The sequence below is a fragment of the Fundulus heteroclitus genome, unplaced genomic scaffold, assembly GCF_011125445.2.
Source record: "Fundulus heteroclitus isolate FHET01 unplaced genomic scaffold, MU-UCD_Fhet_4.1 scaffold_125, whole genome shotgun sequence".
Taxonomy (NCBI): domain Eukaryota; kingdom Metazoa; phylum Chordata; class Actinopteri; order Cyprinodontiformes; family Fundulidae; genus Fundulus; species Fundulus heteroclitus.
In genome coordinates, this window is record NW_023396537.1 from 581,704 (window position 1) to 601,542 (window position 19,839).

At 40.8% G+C, this 19,839-nt stretch overlaps 1 protein-coding gene across 3 annotated transcripts in view; it reads left to right on the forward strand.

Annotated features, from left to right (window-relative positions):
* LOC110367112 overlaps positions 1-19,839 on the forward strand; it is a 97,246-nt gene that overhangs the window by 65,822 nt on the left and 11,585 nt on the right. The window contains exons 1-10 of one of the 3 annotated variants that reach the window (XM_036128924.1): positions 9,948-9,992; positions 10,110-10,177; positions 11,460-11,666; positions 12,387-12,578; positions 15,330-15,405; positions 15,664-15,755; positions 17,692-17,860; positions 18,057-18,128; positions 18,266-18,374; positions 18,519-18,648. In XM_036128924.1, the coding sequence (XP_035984817.1) occupies positions 11,536-11,666; positions 12,387-12,578; positions 15,330-15,405; positions 15,664-15,755; positions 17,692-17,860; positions 18,057-18,128; positions 18,266-18,374; positions 18,519-18,648 (971 nt within the window). In that variant the 5' untranslated portion in view covers positions 9,948-9,992; positions 10,110-10,177; positions 11,460-11,535. Of the gene's footprint in view, positions 1-9,947; positions 9,993-10,109; positions 10,178-11,459; positions 11,667-12,386; positions 12,579-15,329; positions 15,406-15,663; positions 15,756-17,653; positions 17,861-18,056; positions 18,129-18,265; positions 18,375-18,518; positions 18,649-19,839 lie in introns of those variants that run through there. The other 2 variants (XM_036128925.1, XM_036128923.1) reach the window with 2 other exon arrangements.

Below are 19,839 nucleotides of genomic sequence, written 5' to 3' on the forward strand. Positions count from 1 at the left end.
CAGCTGATTGGTTGTGCTCCTGATGGATCTACACAGCATTTTGTTGCTTCTTTGGTGGATAAAGATCCTAAAGACAGACTTTTAACAATGAAAACAATAGCAGAGAAACAGTTTCTTGATGTACATATATACAATTTGAGTCAATCTCTAAGATTAAAATATTTTCCCCATAATTAAAACAGAAATGCAAATACCATTGTGACATGACTTAAAATTTTCATCCAAACGCCGCGACGGGCTAAAACAAGGGTTATAGGCTACTGATGACTCGTCACGCTGAACCATTAAACACATTGATGTCCTTTTATTTCTCCATTTCACCAGCTTAATACAAAACTACTACTCACATTAATGAGCCGTTCATGGATACATTAGATGGTACATAGATACATCCAACTTTCTGTAGTTTTGGCTAAGAGATAAAAAGGAGATAAAAAGTAAAAAGCAGGAAAATGCAAACAAGCAGGGAGCAGAGAAAAAAGCATCCCAGTAGGCGGAGAGGCGGAGTAGACTGAACCATGCACTGAAATCTTGATGTTTTCACATCTGGTTACTTGAACAATGTTTAAATTCATAAAAAATAAAACAGTATTAAAATGACTCAGCTGTTATGGGGCTGTGAGTTATTTCTAAAGTCCGGCCCAGCATCTCACTACTAAACATAATCTGATCTGCTTTTCCAATGTAATCCAAAATATTTCCAGGCTTTCATGTTTTCTGCCTCCATGTATGATTGTATGCAACTTAATTTATCTGAAGATGTGATATTTTATGACATTGAAATATGTGGAATGAACAAAATGAGAAGAAGCTGGACTTTTCGGGGATCTGATTATTGGTGACTTGTTAACAGGAGGCGCTCAGAGAGGAAGAGATATTATTACAAATGGAGCATAAAACATTATCACAGTTTTACAGTTACAGGAAAAAGGAGGTGGCTTCAAAGCTTGTGAACACATGTCCAGATGATGGCTTGAACAGAGCTCTGAATGACGTTCAAAGCTTAGGACATTGTTTCAGAACCTGACCCTGTTTTAAACTGAACAGGAATTTCCTCCTTGACCTTCTTCAAATTCTGAGCAGCTTTTTGAATGTTTCCTCGGTTATTTCGAAGATTTCTCTGTGGTGATGCTGCTCCAAGTCGGAGTTTGGGAGGTGTTAGAGATGGGATGTATAAGTGGAACGTCAGTTTTCCTGGAAGCTGCATGCTCACAACAGACCGGCTGGGACACAAGGTTATGGCACAACCTATCAGATAGCACCACAGTGGTGACACGTTATTTCACTGATGAAATGTGAGGAGGTGTACCAAGCTTGCATGGGCGTGTACCAAGACTTCTTTATGATGCATAATGAAAGACTAGTCGAGACTCTTGCCAGATTCATTTACCTTGCATCATGCTCGATCAGCGCTGATGTGGCTGTAAACATTTATCGGACTTTTTAGAATAAACCAGTTAAAGTATAGATTTCTGTTTCATGCGTCATGTGTTGAAAACACGTTAAAAAGTACAAGTGGGATCACCTAAAAAAGGGAAAAAGAGCTTGGGCAGCCAAAGGTGTTTCACCGCCAACAGGGCGCGGTAACCTGGAACAAAACTGGTGTTTCTGCCTAGGACCCAGAAGGCCACGTACCACGTTTCAGCTGGGATTCCACTTCAGAGAGAGAACACAGCCTGTGGCCCCATACTGGGAGTGAGGAGATTCCTTTTTTAATATCTTCAGTGTTTCTTGCTAAAGCACTTTGGCTGTGTCATTTACTCCTGAAGTGAGCTCATTTTGTACTGTTTAGAGCAGAGAAATGGTTCAAGTCAGTTGTTTGCAAACATGTCGTTAAAAAGTAAAACGTCGCGTGCGGTTGTGATAGCTTTCCATACACGTCCCATCATGCACATGCAGAGGCCAGTTGGCTGGAATTTATACCATTTACTAAAAGGGGTGGTCAACAACACACAAATAACACAGTGAGCTTCCCTACTGGTCCAGTAGTCACTCTGTGTACTATAACAAAATTCAGTTAGCCTTTAAACATAACCACCAATACTACTCAGAAGAGAAACGGATTTGATGGCATGCCACAGCAGAGCGCTGAACAGACTGTGTGGAATTTTCGCCTTTCCTTCATATTTATAGACAACCAGTAGGGGGCGCCAAAATACCCATCACAGGACAATTATGAAACATATTTCAGCAAGAATTTCATGTGTATATCCAATACCCATTACAAGGATGTACCGGATTAACAGTTTGGGTACTAACCCCTCAAAATACTACATCCTAAGAAAGTTGCCTTTCTAGAAAATAAGCACGTGGTCGGTTGGTTTGCAAGCCTTTGAACCACCTTAAGTGGCTTAAACAGCGTCCAGCAGTGGGTAGACATTAGGTTCTAATGGTTCCTTAAGGGTCTCTTTCAGACGCCTTAAAATAGGTGGGGATACTTGGGGAAATTATATGTACATATGTGTAATGGGAAACTGCCCAAAGCTGCCTGAGTGTACTTAGGTGTTATACGTCACCTAAGTACACTGGCTCATTGAAACTGTTGTGTAAATCACCATAATAAGGCAGATAGCAACATAATACGTTTTGTTGCTATCTCATTGGACCGGGTTCTCGGAGCTGGGCAGGACCGGTCGGCCAGAACGTGTGATTGCAGTAATGGCTGAAGGTTTAATAACAAATGAGCCACAACAGTGTTCATTGGGAATGCTGTTGGAGGCAGGAAAGAGGAGTGTTCTGGCAAGCTTCCCCCAAAAGATGCTGAACATCATCTTAAACAGTTTTATGAGTGGTGCGATCAAATGAGAGACGACAGGGCCCCCCAACACATTCCCTGATGCGTGCTCACTATTTAACTGTGTTAAAAAACATATTGGCTCAGGCACACTGAAAAACTACTGGTGCTACAATGTTGGCTCGTGGAAAATGTCAAATAGGGGAAATGAAAATTTCATACCTGATAAAACTCACAAAACATTATTTCAGTGCCTGCCTCTCAGGTTTGGATAAAATACGGCAAAACAGAAGTGGAAGGCAGCTGGGGGAGAGTGAACCATCATCTTTCACAAAAGAGGGTAAGTACAGTTCTCCTCCCGTCGTTTCAGACACGTGTAACCCAGGTGCAGCAGTTGCTTTGCAAAATGACATGTATCCTGATACCAGGGAACTGTTATCAAAAGCTGAGTATGTAGTGTCTTCATCAGACCCTTCTGTACAGATGCCTGTTATGGAGTTACGTGGGGGACAAATAAGCTGTGAAATACAACCTACTTATGAGGGAAAGAGGTCGGAGAAACGCAAACAAAACCATATGTATGACATGACAGATCAAGCGGTGAGACTTCAACCCAGACAATGGGACGACACAGGGGACACAGAGACCAACGAGACATAAGTTCACCAGACGAAAGGGGAGGATGTTATGACAAAGGGGGGACTTGGTAAGCATGAGGAGCTGATGCAGATGGAGAGGAAAGGTTTAGAATTACAGCTGTGGCTTGAAAAACATCAGAAGGCCTTGGAGGCCAAGAGAGGACAGGCATCACAAACTGGGGACATGGGTGAGGGGTTAAAGGTAGAAGGACCACAATGTGAAGCAGGGCAAAGTGCATCAGAAGTGCTTCTGGACCTTGGAGATGCAGCGCAGCAAGGATCTGATGTGTCACTTGTTATGTCTGATGATGGTCCATCTAAACTAACACAATCTGAGGCTGGTAAAGGTAAAGGGTACATTGTAAATCCTCTGACTATGTTACAGCAGAAAGGGAGGCCTACTCCCAGCCCCCAGAGGCATCGGGCCCTAGGTACAATCTGCGTTCTAACGATGAAGCTGATCCGTCTAAGCCTGTAACAAAACCAAAGAGGCAATTGCCATTGTTTCAAACTCACAATGCTGCTGGACAGGTGCAGACAGTCACTTACAACCCTTTATCTTGTGCTGATGGTGTTTTGTTGAGAGACAGGCTTCCAGATCCCAGTAAAGGGGCACACACCTGGATCAGAGACTTCCTTAAGATTTTTAGTGGTCATGTATTGGCTATTGCTGATGTGAGAACTGGCTTATCGGCGTACCTGGAACCGCACGAGGTACATGCAGTTGAAGTATCTGCTAGAAGTACAACTAGGAGCGGCTTCTCCTTTGGCTCTGGTGGCACAACAGAATGTTGAAAGTATGGGAAGAGCAGACAGGATCTTGCCGGTTACCAGGCACACTGCAGAAACAGGCCATGATTAAGGGCCAAACGGGTACTGTTAAAGAAGACATAGAAAGGGTGGTTACGATGGATGCTATGGCTTTAGATCAATGGATGGCTACTTTGGTACATCACCTGGATAGGACGGATAAGAATGAGAAACAGACTAGCAGTGAGTTACGGCAACATTTTTTGACTGAACAGCTGCGGGAGCTCAGAGATAGGCAGGGTGAGAAGAAAAAGAGAATAAGACTGCAAAACCTGTGATGGTTGTTGCCCCAACACTTGTATCTAGCTCCGATCAGTCGCTTGGGCCCCCTCATCCGGAGCGCCCATATCAGATATATCAGGGGTCTTTGCGGGTACCTTTCCCAGGAAGATGTAGAAAACGATTCAAGGGGAATGGGGGAGAAACTTTGAAGGCCGATGGATTTGGCCAAATGATTCAATTCAATTCAATTAAATTTTATTTATATAGCGCCAAATCATGAAACATGTCATCTCAAGGCACTTTACAAAATCAAGTTCAATCATATTATACAGATTGGGTCAGATTATACAGATTGGTCAAAAATGTCCTATATAAGGAAACCAGTTGATTGCATCAAAGTCCCGACAAGCAGCATTCACTCCTGGGGAAGCGTAGAGCCACAGGGAGAGTCGTCTGCATTGTCCATGGCTTTGCTGCAATCCCTCATACTGAGCAAGCATGAAGCAACAGTGGGAAGAAAAACTCCCCATTAACGGGAAGGAAAACCTCCGGCAGAACCGGGCTCAGTATGAACGGTCATCTGCCTGGACCGACTGGGATTACAGAAGACAGAGCAGAGACACAACAAGAGAGACAAAAAAGCACAGAAGCACACATTGATCTAGTAATCTGTTCTACATTAGATGGTAGTAGCGGGTGAGCCGTCTTCTCTGGATGATGTCACAGTTAACAGAACGCCAGACCACGTGTACCTACTATGAAGAAAAAGAGAGAGAGCAAAAAGCTAAAAGCATAAATGACAACAGTCATTTCAATGTAATACAATGCAAAACTGGAGAACAGTAGACTGAAGAACAGTAGAAATCAGTAGAGTGAGAAAATTAGACCCTGATGTCCTTCAGTAGCCTATGCCTATCACAGCACAACTATAGAGATAGCTCAGGGTAACATGAGCCACTCTAACTATAAGCTTTGTCAAAAAGGAAAGTTTTAAGATTAGTCTTAAAAATAGATAGGGTGTCTGCCTCACGGACCAAAACTGGGAGTTGGTTCCACAGGAGAGGAGCCTGATAGCTGAAGGATCTGCCTCCCATTCTACTTTTGAGACTCTAGGAACCACCAGCAGACCTGCAGTCTGAGAGCGAAGTGCTCTGTTAGGAATATACGGGGTAATCAGAGCTCTGATATATGATGGAGCTTGATTATTAAGGGCATTATACGTTAGAAGGAGAATTTTAAATTCTATTCTTGATTTAACAGGAAGCCAATGAAGGGAAGCTAAAATTGGAGAAATATGATCCCTCTTGTTGATTTTCATCAGAACTCTTGCCGCAGCATTTTGGATCAGCTGAAGACTTTGAACTGCATTTTGTGGACTTCCTGATAGTAAAGAATTACAATAGTCCAGCCTTGAAGTAACAAATGTATGGACTAGTTTTTCAGCATCACCCCTGGACAGAATGTTTCTAATTTTGGCGATATTCCGGAGGTGAAAAAAGGAAACTCTGGAAATCTGTTTAATATGGGACTTAAATGACATGTCTTGGTCAAAAATAATACCAAGATTTTTTACTTTATTACCAGAGGCCAAATTAATGCCATCCAGATTAAGTGATTGATTAAGAACTTTATTTTTTGAAGACTCTGGCCCAAAGATTACAACTTCTGTCTTGTCAGAATTTAAATGCAGGAAATTTAAAGTCATCCAGCTTTTGATGTCATCAAGACATGACTGCAGTCGAAGTAACTGATTGGATTCATCAGGATTTATGGATAAATATAGCTGAGTATCATCAGCATAACAGTGGAAATTAATCCCATGCTGTCTGATAATTTTGCCTATCGGAAGCATATATATAGTAAATAGAATTGGTCCAAGGACTGAACCCTGTGGTACTCCACAAGTGACCCTAGAGTTTGAGGAAGATTTATTATTAACATGAACAAACTGGAATCTGTCCGACAGATAAGATTTAAACCAGCCTAATGCTTTTCCCTTAATCCCTACAGTATGCTCAAGTCTTTGTAGGAGAATATTGTGATCAACTGTATCAAATGCAGCACTGAGATCTAACAGGACAAGTATAGACACAAGTCCTTTATCTGAGGCCATGAGAATGTCATTAGTGACCTTCACCAGAGCTGTTTCAGTGCTATGATGAGCTCTAAAGCCTGACTGAAACTCCTCAAGTAGGTCATTACTTTGTAAATGTTCACATAGTTGATTAGCAACTACTTTCTCAAGAATTTTAGATAAGAAAAGAAGATTAGATATAGGTCTGTAATTTACTAACTCATCTTGATCAAGAGATGGTTTCTAAAGTAAAGGTTTAATAACAGCTACTTTAAAAGCCTGTGGTACATATCCATTTACCAAGGATAGATTAATCATGTCTAAAATAGGACCACTGATCAGAGGGAATACCTCCTTAAACAACTTGGTTGGGATTGGATCTAACATACAGGTAGAAGGTTTAGATGAAGCTAAAATTTTAGATAGCTCAGAAAGCTCTACTGCTTTTAAACAGTTCAGACACTGCGCAGGTTCTAAAGATTCCTCCAATGCTGCCTCACTTACTGAGGATGAGGTAATCATCTTTGGGAGGATGCCAATTATTTTATTTTTAATGGCATCAATTTTATTTATGAACATTCCCATAAAAGCATTATTGCTAAGAGCTAAGGGAATGGATGGATCAACAGAGCTGTGGCTCTGGGTAAGTTTGGCAACTGTACTGAAGAGAAATCTAAGATTATTCTTATTCTCCTCAATTAATGATGAAAAATATGCTGCTCTAACTCTGCGAAGGGTCTTGTTATACAACAATAGACTGTCCCTCCAGATTAGGTAGGTTTCCTCTTGGTGTGTAGAGCGCCATTTTCTCTCCAATTTCCTAACATTGTGCTTCAAGGAACGCAGCTCTGAATTAAATCAAGGAGCCATCTTCCTGTGAATAATCACCTTCTTTTTCAAGGGAGCTACATTGTCTAATGCAGAACGCAATGACGAAGTCATACCGTTTACAAAGACATCTATTTGTGAATTGGAAGAAACAACATTGCTGCTATCTACAGGGCATTTCTGCAATACGGAGGATATTAAAAAGGGGACAGACTCTTTAAGTTTTGATACAGCATTATCCGATAAAGATCTACTATAATGGAACCCTCTTTTGGGGGTGGAGAACTCAGTTAGATTAAACTCAAATGTTATTAAAAAATGATCAGATAGGACAGGGATGTGATGTTGTGTTCATTTGCTGGAAGCGTCATCAGCCAGGACATACACGGAAATACTGCCCTAGTGGTGGTTCATGGTACTCAGGACCACCACAACATGCTTCATACCCACCTCAACAAACACGGGGGCCACTAAACACCCAACAGCAGCAGTCGTATGGCCACCCACCTCCCAACTACAATCAAATGCCGCAGTGCTACGGATTCTGGGATCCCACGCCAGATGTATATTTAGAGGAATTCCCGGCCCCGGTTTTAAACATTTTGATTCAAGGAAAAAGATATCCTTATATGCTTGTCACTGGTGCACATTATAGTACCCTGAACTTAGATCTCCTGGCATCTGGGACATAATGATGGGATTTTCCAGTAACAGTCAAAAATTTAATTTTTCCAAACCAGTTGAACGTGTGCTTCCTTTTTATGAATCCAGCATGACTTTTGTACATGTGTTTTTGATCTAAAAACAATGTCCCCTGAATTTGTTAATACTTGACTTGATTTCTGTGTTTGGGGCCACCGTTGTTTGTTCTTTCTCTTATACGGATGTGGTTTTCCCTAATGGCAAGATTAACTCTAATACAAACCAGTTGAGCCAGGCCCCAGTTTTGGAAGAACAAAATGTGTGTGTGTGTGTGTGTGTGTGTGTGTGTGTGTGTGTGTGTGTGTGTGTGTGTGTGTGTGTGTGTGTGTGTGTGTGTGTGTGTGTGTGTGTGTGTGTGTGTGTGTGTGTGTGTGTGTGTGTGTATGGTGGGGAAATGTTCTGAATCCTGCAGGCAATTCTCTTATTGACAGTGTATAACTTCTCTTTGTTCCTACTCTCCTCCAGCAGACCCCCTTCATGTTATACTGAATAATTTACAATCCCCAGAGCAGGATCATGACATTGAAAAAAATCAGGATACATGGGAAATGGTGCTAAAACTTTTACAGGACAGATACCTCTCTGAAGATCCTCACTTGAGGGTGAGTTGGTCCAATATTTATATCGGGCCACAAGGGGTCCCTGCTGCTGCAAAATTACCTGAATTACCTGAGGAGTTGCAAAGGGTGTATCAGTATCTGCGGACATGCATTCCCATTTCACCCTGAAGGTTGCAAATGGAGAACAGGCAAAAAACTTGGGTTCAATGGTCAAAAAAGCTGCAAAAAGCTCCCAAGTGCAACACTTACAAACTCATTTATGAGGGGAGGGGGGAGGGGGGGGGGTTAGAGCTCAATACATAAGTGAACTAAATGTGTGCGCTTACAAATAGAAGAAATGTATTTAAACCAACCAATACATTTATTACAAATTACAAACTTAGATGGATACTGGTTGGATGCATAAATAAATAAATAAAAGTGAATAAGAGGTACTGACCTTAAAGGAATTAATAATTAATTATCAATAACAATGATGAATGAAATCGGACCAGAGTACTGTCTTCGTAGGTGAAGTAGAGTGATGCAACAGAGCAGCTGTGGGGCCAAATTCAGAAACACCATCCTTCCTGAGACAAAGCTCAGGTTGCACACTTTCACATGGAGATGAGAAGCAGAGACAGAGATCTGGCTGCATGGAGACACTCCTCAAACCCTGGTGTAACACCTGCAGAGGCCCTCATCAGAGCTGGTCACATGGTGGAGGGTGATGGTGCAGCAAAGAAAGTTAGAAAATGGGGATAACGTTTACAACATGTAATGCCATCTTATGACGTGACAGACTCACTGGCCCTAGCAACCTTATCTCTTTGCTATGAGAGGACATAAAAATCGCCCGCGCGCTCAACTCCTTCTTCTTTACTGGCACCACGCTAACTGGGAAGACATACAGCTGTTCATTCCGTTAGGAATTTCCCCACGTGACACAGGTTCGAGTCCTCGCTGGTCCGAGTTGCTGAACCAACTTTTCCCTGTTTTCCTATGCAGGAGGTCGACTTTAAAAGTACTTTGAATTCATTTTGATCCTACTAGAAGCCGCTATCTCCTAGTGATTGCCAGACTTTCCGCTTGTTTGCCACTAAGCGAGCAATTAAAGTTTATATACCGACAAGTGACTCAGGTAACTAAAGTGCTTCAGCTTCTAAGGGTGTGAAATTATTTTTGTTGTTTATATTTTTTTAATGTGGAAATAAACTTAGCTTTTATTCATTTATTTATATATTTGTCGCCGTTATCTTAGTTATTTTGAAGCAGAAATGCCTTTTAGTGACGTTTTCTGAGACGTTCTTTGTCAGAATGGGCATTTCCTGAGTTGCGAGCGGACATTGAAAGCAGCAGCAGTAGCTCCTCCCTCTCAACAGGTGCGCTTTACACCTGAACACTTTGTCTGACTGGTTTCCTTCGGCGCACAGTGTTGCATAAAGGTAAGTTTGTGGGAAAACAACGAGTGTTTCTAACCTATAATGCTTTATTTTCTTCAGACCAGATCTGCGTCCTGGGCCCAGAAACCACCTGTGTGACGTGTCTCCCTGTCTCCTCAGGATGGTGCGCCTCGCAGTTTTCCTCCTCTTGATGTGGACGGGACCCCGGCTGGTAGGAGCCCTAGTCTGTGAGTTTCCCTCGATTTCTGGTCAACTTGTATGAAATAATCTGAACCATGACTAAGAAAATAAGCGTGTTATCCGCGGGGAATCCGTGTGAGCTGAAACAATGCTGCTCATAGTGGCCAGTGTGGGTAATTACATCAGCTAGGTAGGCGTACTTAATCACAACAGAGGGAAGTTTTTTTTCAATGAAAATCTGCAGGATATTCATTTTTGATCTGCAGATATGACACAGTTTACATTTTATACTTTTATAAATAACATCCTGATCAGTTCCAATATGTTAAACTTGTGTAAAACATTTTCTTACAGATAATATTTGCCCAAAGTGCAGTTTATTCTGTTTGGCACGTTTTCAGAGGGCTTGTACACAAAAAAACTATATCAAGCAGAACTATAACTTTAGTTTTCTTCCTAAATGACAGTGGCGACTGGCCCATAGGAGGCGCTCAGGCGCTGCCCTACCTAGATGTGGAAGGGAAAAGTCATAATATATATATAGATTTTAAAAGTATTATCAATGTCAGTTCTACTTAATAGTATGTGGCTACATGTAATATGAATTATTAAAACAACACTTCTACCAATTGACTCTCATTCAACAGTGCATTTCCACCGACAGAACGTATCATTTCTCTTATTGGGTGTTTGTTCAAAGAGCCCCTAAGGTGTAGCGAAATAACCAATTGTATAATGTTGCTAGGGAAAATGAATAAATATTTGGCCAATCAGCATCCCTAAAATTAATGGCTTTGGGGCTCCTGGAATTTTTTGCCCCTGCTACAATGATACATAGCGGACGATGGTGGAAAAAATCAATGTAAAGGAGCTGGGACCTGACAAGCCCGAAATAAATTTAACACAGCAAACCGAGGAAAAAGCTAAATTCTACAACCGGACTTTTTGCAGGAACTGGTTCCAGCGTAAGTCGTGGCTGACTGCCTGTGGGACAGCTAATGCACTTTTTAGTTTTCCCTGCATTCTTTTTAAAAGTGACTAGAGTGATTTGACGTGGACAGTCTTAACAGACTTTTTTTATTCTACTGTTGAGCGTTACATTTTCCAGCAACAGTCAATTTTCAGAAACTTTTTATTAAGACAAACAGTGTTGGCTCAGATGAGAATATTCTACTATAGCAGATATGATTCTTTTTGATTGAAAATTATGTTTATTCTAACCATGGAAAAGGCAGGACACTAGATAAAAACAGTTGGTTTAATGTTTCATGAACATGTCCAAATAAAAATAATAAATCACTTATTTTCATGTTTTTTTTTTTTTTTTAGGTCAGAGCTTCATACAAACCGTGGACATCAGTGAACCAGGTTTTCAGCTATAAAAGCCCTCCGCTGTAACTCCTTAATGCAGACGAGACGCACACAATCCTGGTGTTTATCTCAGGATCAGGGCTTCCAGCTCTTCCTGCTTCCTGATGGTCTGGATCAGGAAGGAGCATCTGCTGCAGAGGGACCCGTCCTTCAGAGATGTTACAGGTAGAAGTTTCTCCATTTCCTCTTCTTTCAATGCAGGTGTCAATGGAGTTGCAGCGTAGTCGTGACAGTTATCATCTAACATGTTGCTGGGTGTAGCATTAGCCTCGTTAGCATTCTCTGATGTTAGCCTGGGTTTAGAAGTTTCCAGTTCCCTCTTTGCTCAATTACAGTTAAAAACATCCTTATCACTATTGCAGAATTAGTTATTTTTAAAAAAAAATGCTGTTAGTACAAGTGATTAGTATTTCCAAGGTTTTATTGTTTCAGGAGCTTTTGTGCAGACCTTGATAGGGCAGAAAAAAACAAACTGTAAATTAACTTCTGCACCAGGGGACTCTCTGCATCCATGAGCTTCCCAGGACACCAGCTTCTCTCCAGCCCCCCCACACATGCTCTTATAAGTAAGCACCACCAAATACATACTTACCTCTTCCTGGATGCCTCTGACTCAGCTCTATGTCTCCTCCACCTCCATAGAAACCCGATTACAGTAAAGCATTGCACTACATGATAATCAACTCTGGTATTTTCTTTTATTCTCAAAGATCCCGACTTCTAAAGAACCCACCATAGCTCAGGACCCGAGTTTCATCAGAGCACATTTTTGCACAACCTGTTCACATTCCCTCAGTGTTTTTTTCAGTGTTCCTTGTTCAGTCACATACGTCTAGAGACAATAAATCACCTGTCACGCAAATTTTTACCTGCGTGCAACTGTAGGAATGTCTTCAGTGACTCATCATCTTCGTCTCAGCTGATCGACTGTCAACTCCTCTCTCTGCTGAGGATAAATTCAGCGACGGCAGCAGAGACGATCAGACAGAGCAGCACCCAGCAAGCCGAGAGGCCAGGAGACAGACCCGTCAGAGATCACCTGGAACAGCCTTCATCATCCTCATCCTCCTGTAGAGGGTAAGACCAGCTGCAGTTTCTGCTGATGTTCTGCCTCAGGATTATCACATTATCAAGATTATCACAGATTAAAGAGAGAGTGTCAAAGAGGAAGAAACAAGCTTCTCTTTAGAAATGCAGAAATAAAACTCCTTCAAAGTTTCTGTTTTTAAGTGATATAGTGAAACATTTCCGTGGAAAGTATTTAACAAAGTCATAATTTCATCTGCCAGTTAAATTTTGTTTTAGTTCAGATAAATCTGTTCTGCTCTCTTCCAGCTGACCAGCCTCCTCCAATCTCTGCCTGTTTACTGTATTACCAGATATCTTTGTAATTTCACAGCTCATTTAAATTTTTATACACCTTAAAGAACATTCCCATGTCACAAAAGTTCAGTTGTGACATGGGAATGTTCCTTTAGGTGCTTCTCCTCAAACGTGACACAAATATCCACCTTTTCTTTTTCTGTTTCTGGGCTACATACCAGCTCTGCACCTTGAGGCGGTTCTGCAGACTTCTGGTGAAATCCAGAGATTGGGTGTAGTTAAACTATTAAAGAAGACATATTTGCCGTTCCTAAATGATGTTCTTATACGCAGTAGAAAACAATAACACGTAGAAATAACTTTAAAACAATCATTATGTGACACAGCAAGACAAGAATGAAACAACAGGGTATATAGTCAAGTCAATCCAGTAAATTTCTAAACCACCTAAAGGCAATATAGAAGAAAACAGGTCTAGATTATATTACAAATTCCATAAAATGAATCCAGTCAAACAGATAAAAATTCAGGTAGAAGCCTTTTAAATGGATTTTGGTTGTAATAAAATACACAAAAATTCAGTTTATTGTGTTAGTTCATCTGACCCTTGGATGAAAAGAAAACAGAGAGTAGAAATGTTATGAGAATAAAAACTGCAGATAATCCATTAAAATTATATATTGGAGAGTAGTAGGAGAATATAGAGTGAGAAAATGTGTTCCATATGTCCTACAGCAGCCTATAGTTTATAGCTGCACAACTCCACATGTAGATCAGGATAACCTAAGCACCAGGAACTACGTTTTTTTTTTTTTTTTTTATCCTAGTCTTAAAAGTAGACCACCTAATGGAGATAAATTTAGAACTGGACCCAAGCGCAGAGCATAATAAAGGTAATGAAAAAAGTTTCATCGTAAACAAAAATGAAAACTTAGATAAAAGTGTCATATAAGGGCATCATACAAGAAGTACAGGAATTGGAAAAACAAGGAACATGGAACAGAACTGAGTCTACATGTGAAGGTAATCAGGGAGGATGAGGAACAGCTGAGAACAAAGAAAACAAGGGAGCTGAGGGGAGGAGAGCGATGACAGGACCTGAAGGAAAACACCTGGAAGGAATCTATCAGGAATAGCAGAAAATGTACAAAGAATGAACTAAGAACATCATCCACAGAAGTATGAACTGAAATGGTAGAAACAACAACAACATAAACAGGCACATGTTTACTGTATTAGAAAACATCTTTTTCATTCCAATGTTCATAAAAATGTTAATACAGATGAATGTGTTTGTGCACCCCATAGATCATAAGTGTCTGTACATAGCAGAACACAATGTACGGTATGAACACTGCGTTCAGCTGAAAGTTACATGACCAGGATGAAGGTTTCCGTGTTCAGTCAGTTCTTTTGTGACACAGAAATGTTCTGTTAGGCGCTTCTCCTGGAACATTGTGACACAAATAATCGGCATTTCTTTCTATATGTTTCTGGGCTGCATACCATCTCAACCCCCTAAGGCGGTTTTTCAGACTTCTGGTGAAACGTGGGTGTGGTTAAACTATTAAAGTTGAAATCTTTGACATTCTTTTTCAAGATGACGTTCTTATATGCAGTAGAAAAAAAATTATCATGTAGAAATTATTTTTAAATAATCGTAATGTGACACCGCAAGACAACAACAACCAAACATCAGGGCGTCTAGTCAAGTCAATCCAGTTAATTTCTAAAGCCACCTGAAGGCAATATAGAAGAAAAATGGATGTAGATTTAATTCTAGATTCTAAATCTCAAATTCAGTTGGAAGCATTTCACCTGGATTGTGGTTGTAATAAAATACATTAAAATTTAGTTTATTGTGCTAGTTGTTAAAAAAAAGTTTTGTCAAAGGAAACCCAGACATTTCTATCGGTCACTGCCTGCAGCAATGGTGATAATGAGAATGCAGGTTTCTGCTGTGTGTAATTGATCGTGGAGCACTGCCTAGGGAAAAATGTACATACCAAACCACCACTAGCTTCTGTTTTACACACAGCCAGAGACAGATAAGCCAGCTTCTGAAAGGTGTGCGCTCATGGGATCCATTCTGCTTCATCTAATATAATAACTAAAACTAAATATGTTTAATTTTTTAATTTGAATAATTCATGATAACTATTACTCCATTAAAGGGTAAATGGACAGATAAATAGCATTTCTCCAGTCATACTGACCACACAAAGAGCTTTACTCTATAACCACAGTAACCCAATCAGTCCCACTAACACACACATTCATACACTGATTTGCAGTAGGCAACCTGGGGTTGAGTGCCTTAAGTGCCCTGGGGCACATCGCCATGTGACAGAGAATCAAACCCACAGCCTTCTGATTACTAGATAACTGCTCTATCCATTGAGCCACAGCCATCCCTTGGGTGTATCTGTCCTCTGAGAAACCTTTCTGCTGAGTTATCCTGTGGGTGAATTAAAAATGGTCCTTGATGATGTTTCTGTCTTCCAGCTCCGTGTCAGCTGACTGGCCTCCGCCAACATGCTCCGCCTCCTCTTCTACCTGTTTGCTGTGGTGGCGCTGGCAGGTACACACATGAAGGCTGTGATCTCTGATAGCCTCATTACTAGAAATATGTGACAATTATGTCTGAAACCTTTGTGTCTTGTCTAAACTGAACAAAATGTCCCAACTGAACCTTCAGAAGAGTTTATGAAAGTTAACAACATGACTTCTGTTGAATAAACAGAACGGTTTGAAGTTCTGAATGAAGAAACAAGTTGATGTGATAACAGGTTGGTGACAGACTTTAGGTCACATTTCTCATGAGTCTCTTTGTCTTCAGGTGCTGCTCAACAGGTTTTTACCGTTTCCTCAGAGGTCAACATCAGCTCGTGTCCCATCACGTATTTTGGACAGAAGTACCAACGTCTCTATGTGAGTAGCGTGGTGTAACTCAAATTCAGACAAAGATAACCTCAGTAGGTTAAACACAGTTGTCAAATGGCTGTTTCCTCTGTTAGGTTTAAAAAGAGACCCAGAACAACCTGATCCTATGGAGAAATGTAATTACTACTGTAGCATTATAGACGCTAAGAAATATGACTTAATTATAATAAGTTGAGCTGAAAGGATGTTTTCTCCCACAGAGGATTCTGCTGTTATTAACAAAATGTCTCAGAAGTCTTTAGGATTTGTTTAGCTGTGTTCAGGATAGTGAATGTTTATAGTGAATACTACTAGTATCTGGTCTTAATTCTGTTGGTGACCTTGAAGGAGAACACTGCATCATCTCTGTTATGGATCCTGACTGTCTCTCACATGGGAACAAAATGAAGTAATTTCTGGCTGGGGAATACCGACTGAAGAGGAGGAAGTCAGTCAGACTGAGGGACACAGAACCAGCACCAAGCCAGAACCCAGAAACATCTCCAAATGTATAAGAATACAGATAAATAGAATAAACTAATAAACTAAACATAAAGAATAAACTAAGGCAGCACCTTAGAAAACAAAAAATTCAGGAAAATGGAGAAAACAGAAACAAGAGCAACCCAAACACCTGGAGAGCGTGACAACAGCTCTGTTTGATTCATCATCTTCCTCCAGTAATAGAGACCAGAACCCAGCATATCCAGAAAGATTGTTTTTAATCTGCTACAGTTTGGTTCAGCAGTCCAAGAGGGTCAAAAGCCAGAGACGTTGACAGACCAGAGCCAGGAGAGCGATGGCCACCCAGTCTCCTGTCCAGCAGACCACAGCTGGGTCTTCAGATGTCCCCATGGGGACCATCATTGACAGGACTGTCAGAACCACTGAGGTCCAAGAACAGCTTAGCAGCTCTCGTTTGGCAGTGAAGTAAGGCTCAGTTCCCTGAGTTTTATCTTGCTGCTGCAGAGGGTCAGGAATAATGGACCACAGGTGGATTTGGTTTATTATTTTTCTTCCAACCTCCTTTAAGCTCAGGTCAGTTAGCTGAAGTTTCACATGATGGATGAAAATCTGGATGTTACAGTTCAGGGATAGCCAGAGAAAATGGTAATTTTATGTAAACTCATGTTTTCCTCGCAGCACTTGCTGATTATTCTAGAGGATTTTAAGAAGTTCTCTGGATAGATAGAAGATTTGAGTCTGGGCCTGTTTAATTAACTAAAGGATGAATAAAGTCAAAGTTTGATTCTTTGCCACTGAATCCACTCAGTCACTTCTGTAGTGTTGGTTCACTGTATGGAAGCTGCAAGTGTTGAAGTTAAATTATTGTAATGAAATAAGTCTTCCCAGCAGTGCTGTCGTCCATCAGTCCATGGGGGTGGTTACATCCTGGACAGATCACCAGTCCATCTCAGGACATCAGCTACACCCACAGGATGAACAACCATGTAACTCCTAAAGCCAATTTAGAGAGACCAATTAACCCAACAGTGATGTTTTCTGATGGTGGGAGGAACCCGGAGTACCTGGAGAGAACCCATTCATCAGGGGGAGAACATTAAAAGTCCTTCCAGACAGAAGCAGACAGGGATTTGAACCTTCTGGCTACAACACCAACAAGCGCTCTGTAATGGTGCAGTTGTCAGATTTTACTTTAACACGACTCAATCATTCCTGAGCAGAGTCCAGGTTTGATTTAAGTCAGTTTATCGTCATTTCTGTGTGAAAGTAAAACAGCAACACGAGTCTTGATGTTTTTCTGGGATCTTCAACAAGCAGCATTGACCTCTCAGACCTGATGTGTTTAATAAACTGGTATCCAGGTAGAGAGGATTACAGAAAAATATTGTTTCTTTCATATAAACCTTAATGCTGGGCTGTGTTTTCTGTTCTTGACTCTTCAGGTGAATTTCACAAGTGAAAACATTGTGATCTGTTTCAGCGGATTCTACGACCCTCAGAACAAAGGCGACTGTTTGGTGGGACCAAAGGGGGAGATGACATGGTTTGAATTTTATGGGAAGACTTCTGGACTAGAAGAACTGATCCATCAGAATCTGCCAACCATTAACAACACCATGGAATGCTCTATTTCCATATATACTGATACGGTGAGTTTTTCATCATGAACCCAAATCTGCTTGCTGTTTATTAATCACTCAAAGACAAAATTTAAACACTAAGGAAAACGGAAAAATAACCACAGACCACCACGGTTATTCTAATATATTATGTTGGATACAATAGAAAGTATTTTGGGAAGTTTTTGTCAAAGATTAAAACATGCTTACTGTGTTCTTCTTACAGGATGGATATAATGTAGTCAACTTTGGATCAGAAACCGCTCTACGTGTGTTTTCACCAAACCAGAATGTAATGGTAAGGAACTGTTATCAAAGTGTGAGCGAGACATAAAATCTCAGTGGATGAGGATTTTCTAGGTTCTGTTCAGCCCGTCTGATTTCTGTCATCAGGACAGGATGCTTGTTCTAACTCTGCTTGTTGTTTGGTGGCAGGTTGAGGTTCTGGTGGACGGTGTCAAAGTCAAGTCAGTGAATCTATCAATCCCTATTAATGAATACTACCTTACAGCATTTGCAGACCTGACTGGCTGCAGACACTCAGGTTGGTGAAGCTCTTAATTCAAATGAAAAACTTCCTGATTCTGTTTAATTCCAATTTCACTTTATTATTTTTGTCTTAAGAGAAAATTAATGATCAAGAAATCTGTGACCTGTCAGCTCAGACAGATCTTCCTTCTTTTCTAAGGTGTCGTTTATAAACCAGGCGACACGGTGAGCTCTGATCCTGAAACCTGTGTCAATCTCACCTGTTCTGATGTTGGCGTCCTCCAGACATCCAGCTGTGGGCCTCTGGAGCGTTGTCAAGGCAACGGCGTGTAAATATGAAAGCTCTGTATTATTCTGGTGAAGATTCTCAGTCATCCAGGTCATGGTCATTCCAAAAAAAGGTAAAAAAAAGAAACAGGACCACCCCTTAGTAATGGGCGGTCGTTAAAGGCTTTTAACAACCGCCCATTACTAAGGGGTGGTCCTGTTTCTGTTGAATTTGCATGTTATCTAAGCCATTACAAGGCCTTTGTTTGCCAATTGTATAAAGCTTGTTACTCCACATTACTCCAGACTTTTTGAATTGAGAAAACGTCTTCAACTACGGAAAACAAGTCCAGTTGCTTTGTTTTTTACCTTTTTTTTGGAATGCTCTGTATTATTGTTATTTCAGGGAGGGAACGTGAACTATAAACGACCCCAGATAGTCCCAACCTGCAAGTCTTTCCTTAAATGAAGGGGTTTATTTCAAATCTTTATTATTATTTAGAATCTGTGATGATTGTCACAGTTCTTGGTTTTAGTGTTTAGTGTGATTGCCGGTGTTTAGTTTTCCTCAGTTACATTTAGGTTGTTTTTCTGGTTCCTTTGTTGCTCTCTCTAGTCCCCTGTTGCCACTAACTTTCTCTTTCTCTCTCCTCAGTTTTCCTTCCTTCCTTCCTTCTCCACACCTCCCATCAATCAGTCAATCAACTTCTGCCTTTATTCCAGCTCCTTTCCTCCCAATATTTAAGCTCCTCCCACTTTTCCTCTCTCTGCTGGTTTCTGTTGTTGTTTCCAGTCACCTTGACTGATCGCGTCTTTGTTTAAAACCCAGGTCTATGTTTTTTTTCTCGCTCTGGCTCCTCGTTTCTCCAGTGTTTCTAAGTTTTTGGCTTTTCATTAAATTCGCCCATAACGGCTCCCTGCTTAGTCTCTCTGCATTTGGGTCCTACGACAACCACTACCAGAACATGACAGAATCAGCTTTACTGGCCGAGTTTGTGACACAAACAAGGAATTTGAGTTCTGTTCCACTTTAAAACATAAATATATAGGTGTTGTGAGTAAAATAAGTAAATTTTTAAATATATATTATTTTTACTGAAGAGGCGTGATTTAATTAAAGCTAATTATCATGGTTTTCTGTCTCCTTCCAAAAGTTTCCTAGTTTGCCAGAATTTGGGCCCATTTGTCCTTGTTCCCACACAACTGACTCAGCTCCACAAAAACTAGAACGCTTGGACCTTTTCAGGACACGT